The following is a 6,505-nucleotide window of genomic DNA, read 5'->3' as shown; positions in this document are numbered from 1 at the left end:
TGCTTGTTTTTCAATCAGAAAGAAGAGTCTGTGCTACATGTGTAGTTAAAGTAGGTCATTAACCTAAGACCAATGAGAGTTTGGTACTAAAACCTCAATGAGACCTTCCTTTCAACACATAGCAGGTGTTTTGTACCATTTTGCGTCTCCTGATCTGTGTTCTAGTGAAAATCCAGATTTAATGGCTTTAAACGTTCATAATGAGACTGACCAAACACCTGTGTTGCATCTGTGCCATTCTACATGTTGGTCAAACTTCAGCATCATCAGCACGATGACCTCATCCAGCGCAGTTTGTGGATTTGTTTTTTGACAAAACATCGGTGGTCCATCGTGTTGCTGTAGCGTGTCCGCGCGTTAGTCAGGGTTAGATGTGAGACAACTAGCCTCCAGCTTTCAAAACCAGCACAGTTTTGACCTCATTAACCCTGCAGGGCAGGTTTTAGGAACCATGACGGACACACACACACACTTTACTCACACTTCTTTATTATTTGGTTGTTTTTTACACTGCACCTGCCTGCTGTGGTTTTATTGTCTCAGGTGTTTCAGTTGGAAGCTTTTTGTCACTTCGGGTTTGGAGAAAGTGACTCATCTGCTTGCCGACCCTTGGTTCTTGTGGGTTCCCATAAACGGCATGACGTGTCTCAGCTTAGGAATAAGTGTGTGTGTGTGTGTCTTTTTATCAGGGAGGTGCTCACAGCTAAAGCAGGCTGTTTTAGTTTAATGCAGAGGGATTTAGCAGAGATACTTGGTTTAAAAAAATAAGCCTGAAAGGAAAACTACAAATACTTTTAATACAGAAATAGTTTAAAATGTCATTTAAGCTTCAATGACGTTTCATTTGAAGCTGAATTGTTTTTATTTTTCTAGTCCCCGTCCGTGTTTGGACGACCTGTTTTTTTTACTGGTACTTTTATAGGAAACCTGCCTCGGTTAGATGTGAATGACTGATTTGCACATGAATGCATGTACTGTAAAACTAAAATCCTAAATCTGTGCTCGAGCTGACAGGGTTTCACTCTCGTCACATTTTGCAAGTTTATTTTAATTTTTTTAAACACAGATCCGTAAAGCTACAGAATATTTTTACAGTTTTTTTTTTTCATTAACACTGATTTATTACAGTTTCACCTGTTCAGCATTTTGTACCACCAGGTACTTGAGTTGTTTTCTCACATGTTCTGAGCTGTTTTATTTTATTTTAACTCATCAGTGTTTGTGTAAAGTCACACCGGGCTTTAATGAGCCTCATTCAGATCACGCATGATTAAAAATAAAGACAAAAATGAGGTCTTCATCTGCAGGTCACTCTTGTTGCAGCGGTGTGGTTAGTTTTTGTACCCAGAGTGTGTCGACATCATCAGTATTTATTTTTGTCACTACTTTTGAAGTGTTTTTTCACCGTTGTACGCCTGCTTCATTTGTTTGACTTTAATAAAGGGACAAAGTTTGTAAAAGACTTTCTTTACATCAGCCAGCATTTCCAGAGAGCTGCTGCAATAAACTAAAAATGCATTTGGTTGATAAAAAAGAAGCTTCACACATAACTTAATATGTTGCATAATATAATATAAAGGAAGCTAACACAAAGCTGCAGCTAGATGGCACTAAAGCAGTATAAGTCATCCAGATGAATGATGGGATGTACAGGTGCCGGTCATTAAATTAGAATATCATGACAGTGTTGATTTATTTCAGTAAATCCATCCAAAAAGTGACATTTTAAATGTTTATTCATTTAATTTTGATGATTATAACAGACAGCCAATGAAAAACCCAAATTAAGTATTTCAGAATATTCGAACATTGTGAAAATGTTCAATATTGAAGACCCCTGATGCCACACTAATTAGCTAATAAACTCAAAACATCTGAAAAAGACTCAATGGTCTCTCAGTCTAGTTCTGTAGGCTACACAATCATGGGGAAGACTGCTGACTTGACAGTTGACCAGATGACCACTGACACCTTACGCAAGGAGGGCAAGATACAAAAGGTCATTGCTAAAGAGGCTGGCTGTTCTCAGAGCTCTCTATCCAAGCACATTAACAGAGAGGAGAAGAGAAGGACAAGGAAGAAAAGAAGTGTACAAGCAACAGAGATAACCCTACCCTGGAGAGGATTGTGAAACAAAACCCATTGATAAATGTTGGGGAGATTCACCAAGACTGGACTGCAGCTAGAGTCAGTGCTTGATGAACCACTACGCATAGACGTATGCAAGACATGGTTTCAGCTGTCGTAATCATTGTGTCAAGCCACTCAGCGCCTCACTCGGGCTAAAGACAAACAGGACTGGACTGCTGCTGAGTGGTCCAAAGTTATGTTCTCTGATAAAAGTAAATTTAACATTTCCTTTAGAAATCAAGGTCTCAGAATCTGGAGGAAGAGAGATGCACAGATCCATGTTGCTTGAGGTCCAGTGCAAAGTTTTCAGTCAGTGATGGTTTTGGGTGCCATGTCATCAGCTGGTGTTGGTCCGTGGTGTTTTCTGAGGTCCGAGGTCAACGCAGCCGTCTACCAGGACGTTTAATAGCACTTCATGCTTCCTGCTGCTGACCAACTTTATGGAGATGCAGATTTGATTTTCCAACAGGACTTGACAGCTGCACACAGTGCCAAAGCTACCTGGTTTAAGGACCATGGTATCACTGTTCTTGATTGGCCATCAAACTCACCTGACTTTAACCCCATGGAAAATCTACGTGTTATTATGAAGAGGGAGATGCAACAGGCCAGATCCAACAATTCAGAAGAGCTGAGGGCCACGATCAGAGCAACATGGGCTCATCACACCTGAGCAGTGCCACAGACTGATGGACTCCATGCCACGCCGCATTGCTGCAGTAATCCAGGCCAAAGGAGCCCCAACTAAATACGGAGTGCTGCACATTCTCACTTTAAATGCTCAATCTTTTAGTCAACATTTATCAAATTATTTTCTTGCATTGGTCTTAATTGATGTTCTAATTTTCTGAGATACAGAACTTGGGATCTTCATTAGTTGTCAGTTAGAATCATCATTAAAGAAATAAACATTTGAAATAAGTCAGTTTGTGTGTAATGAACGAATCTAATATTTGTTTTGAATGGAATTACTGAAATAAACCAACTTTGTCATGATATTCTAATTTACGGACCAGCACCTGTAGATGCAGCAGACATTGTGCCCGTTTGATGTGTACGTTTATTTTTAAGTGTATGTTTGGTGCAGGAGGATTTCAATGAAAATAGTCACCTTGCAGGATTTAAAACAGATGTTTCTTTGTTTTTATTTAGAAATCAATCCATCTAAGGCCCTTTGGTGATCATAAAAATTAAGACAACATCTGCAGGTGATGTTTGATGTTTTTACCAGGAGTAGGGATGGTGTGAACCCACGAGGACTTGTTGTCCGTTGGATCTTAAGACCAACGCCTTAACCACTCGGCCATCCTGGTGACGAGTCAGCTCCAGAAGGAATCACGTCAAGGGTTAACTTAACTCCCAGTGTCATTCACAGTGTTTCAGATAAACCCAGTTCCTCTGTCAGTAAACACCCACCAGAACCCACAGTGACAACTCTTTTCAACATCAAGCTGACAGCTATATTTGAAAACACCCACAGTGGCTCCAGCGCCGTGTGATGGCCTGACTCATCTTCACGCCACCAGCTGGCGACTGGAACTCCCCCTGCTGTGGGTGAGAAACATCGTTTTGAGTCCCTAATCTGAGAAAAAATCCAGATTACCAAAGAACTCTGGTACCAACAGGAAGTCCCCTGCTCTGGCTCTGAGTGTTTGTACTGACACTGATTCAGGTACACGCCTGAGAGAAAAGCTTGTGTGGATGTAACATGACACCAATCAGACTCCAGACGCTGGAGCTAATCTCATATGAAGCAACAAAAGCTCCGGCATAAAGCTGGAGCAAAACGAGGCTTGTTGTTCAACACGAACGCAGCTTATCTCCCAGCTAACCACTAATATTTGTGTTTCTACACACTTGTTGGCCAACAGCTGCAGCAACGTCAGCTCCAGCTTTTGTTTTTTTTTCTCCCATTTTAATGGTCGCCGTTTCATTCCAAAGCAGTAATTTAGAAATAAATCAAGTTTTACTGAATGAAACATGCATTACCCGACATAAAAAGCTGCAATGACATATCTTTGATGAGACGTGGAGTCATGTGGGTGCTGCAGAAAGTAATAATCAGTTACGATCAGGAAATGCAACAACTCGATTACAACTGAATGCATTTGTATGTGAACAGCGCGGTTTGAAATGACTCTTCCTCCTTCTCAGACCAGCACAGTACGTGAAAATGAAGTGAGATGTCTGACGCTGACCCCGTAAAAGGAAAATTATAAAGAGTTCCAGTTTAAATCTGACCAAGAATCATTTACAGCACGGGAAGCAGCAGCAGAAGAGTTTCTTGCATGGGTTGTTTTCACTGTATTCTTTAGCCTGTGTGATTTGAACCGTTGCCTTGGCAACGTAGTCCTGAGTAGAGCAGACGTTTGCTTCTATGTTGTCCAGCATGCAGCCCTGCTCCTCCACCAGCTGAGCCATCTGGGAGAAGAGCTCGTGGATGTCTCTGATGCGACCCTCCAGCTCCAGCAGCTCCTTGTGTCTGCTCTCTATCTCGCTCAGAGCAGATCTGGTAGTCCTCCCCTCCAAAAGGAGATTATCCGAGAAGACGTTCCACTTCCCGCTCTCGATCATCTCGTCCAGCTGCTCCCTGGTCACCTCCTTGCCCATGATCTCCGCCTGCCTCTGAATGCGGGTCTTACAGTTTTCCCTCTGGATCATTTCGGCCTCGTTGTACTCAGACATGGCCTCGTGGAAGGCCCGAGTCAGAGAAGTGTACTGTGAGCGCACCATACGAGACAGAGCCGACGTGAAGCCGTGTTCCTCTCCAAGCTTTTTGCTCAGCTTTCCAAGCTTCTCCAGCTGGGCGTAGATGGCCTCCCCCCTGGCTTTGATGTCCCGGCCGAGCGCGTTAGAGTCCCGCTTGATGCTGCTAAACCTCCTGACGGACGTGAGGAACCGCGTGTTCTGCTTCGCCAGACGCTTCACGTCAATTTTCAGCAGCTGCAGCTCCTTCCTCATCATCTGGGCATCTTTGTAGATGCCGTCCATCACATCTTCACCTTGAAACACGATGGCCAGTGACTCTGCGACCTCCTCATCCTCAAAGACTGTGTTAAGCTCCTCCTCAGCAGGCTCCGGGGTGACGGTTTTCAGCTCAGATAGTCGGTCCTTCATTTCACCTGCAGCAAGAGTCAGTTCGATCTGTTATTTTCTAAAATATATGAAATGTTCCGTCGCTCTGAGATGAGCGGAAGCTGGACATATCTCCAAAAGACAAAGATCTTTGAGGCCCAGTTTGCAGTTTTGTCTTCTGAGTAACTTAAGAGACGAGGAGAGTAATAGAGTACAATAAAAACAAGATCTGCTTTCAGACTGACTCCAGATATCTGACACAACACTCTTTTAAGCAGCATCTTAGGAGGTTCCTCAGGTTGTCAGGAAATAATAACGCTGCAGAAAAGAGGAACAGTGCTGATCATCATGTGGCCATGATTATCAACACGAGACGGGCTTTTAAGCTTCCTCGAAATTATGTAAGATCTTCAAAGTGATCCGAGAAATGTGGTAACATTTAGTCTTATTTGGTGCATTAAACCAGAGGTGGCCTTCGGACAACAAGCTGGACCAGAGCCCTCCTAGAAAACACAGATCCTAATTAAACTCTTATAAGCTGCTATGACACATTTAGAATCAGCTTTTTGCTGCTGTTACTCACTGGCTGTGACGTAATATGGACCATTTTATTTTTGGAAACAATAAAAGTGGGGCAATCATTCAAAAATGTCTCATTTTTATCTTTATGCATTTTGGACTCGACCAAATTCTTCCTGGTTACAGAAATGATGATCAACCATATAAACACACCTAATTAAAAACCATTCAACTCTTATTATACTTATCTCGTCATAAAGCTGCTACTGCTCTCACTTTAATTAGTTTTGATTGAGTTGCGATAAGATAAAATAGGTGTGGACGCTTCTCTGGTTATGAATGAATAATTAAATAAATAAATAAACTGATGGTTTAGAAATAATTTCAGGCGGTAATGTCTACAAAAGGAAACTGCTCTGTTACTTCCTCAGATTGTGACGCTTTCAGCTGCTAGTTAGTCTCATCTGTCCTCCACATGCTACTCACATTGTGTAGCTACTTCAAACTATTTCAAGTATTTATGAACAAAACAGAAACGAATAAGCATCTAGTGATCTGATGGGAGGAGGTAAACGAAGAAACTAAGAGGAGTCTTGTAAACTACGCCAGGTTACTTGAGGCGATAAAACCAGAGAAGTAAACGTACCTTATGGCGGTGCCCTCCTAAAGAGAACTCTCCTTAGAAACAGAAGAAAAGAAAGACCCGTTTCCTCTTTGTGTCTCGGTTACATTTAGACATTTCACCAACATCAACCACAGTCTGAGTAAAGAGGTGTGAGTG

General features: G+C 42.2%; 1 protein-coding gene across 1 annotated transcript; it reads right to left on the bottom strand.

Moving 5' to 3' along the window:
• Nucleotides 1-4,000: 4,000 nt before the first annotated feature.
• On the bottom strand, nucleotides 4,001-6,505 carry stx11a (syntaxin 11a). Its single transcript, XM_015969507.3, has 2 exons — nucleotides 6,371-6,505; nucleotides 4,001-5,252 (listed from the first exon to the last, which is right to left on the bottom strand). Exon 2 carries the CDS (start codon nucleotides 5,245-5,247, stop codon nucleotides 4,378-4,380), a length of 870 nt encoding a protein of 289 aa, XP_015824993.3. The 5' UTR covers nucleotides 5,248-5,252; nucleotides 6,371-6,505; the 3' UTR covers nucleotides 4,001-4,377.

Source organism: Nothobranchius furzeri, chromosome 18 (genome assembly GCF_043380555.1).
Source record: "Nothobranchius furzeri strain GRZ-AD chromosome 18, NfurGRZ-RIMD1, whole genome shotgun sequence".
Classification (NCBI taxonomy): domain Eukaryota; kingdom Metazoa; phylum Chordata; class Actinopteri; order Cyprinodontiformes; family Nothobranchiidae; genus Nothobranchius; species Nothobranchius furzeri.
The sequence above is the reverse complement of the archived record's forward strand: the minus strand, read 5'-3'. Positions and strand labels throughout refer to the sequence as shown.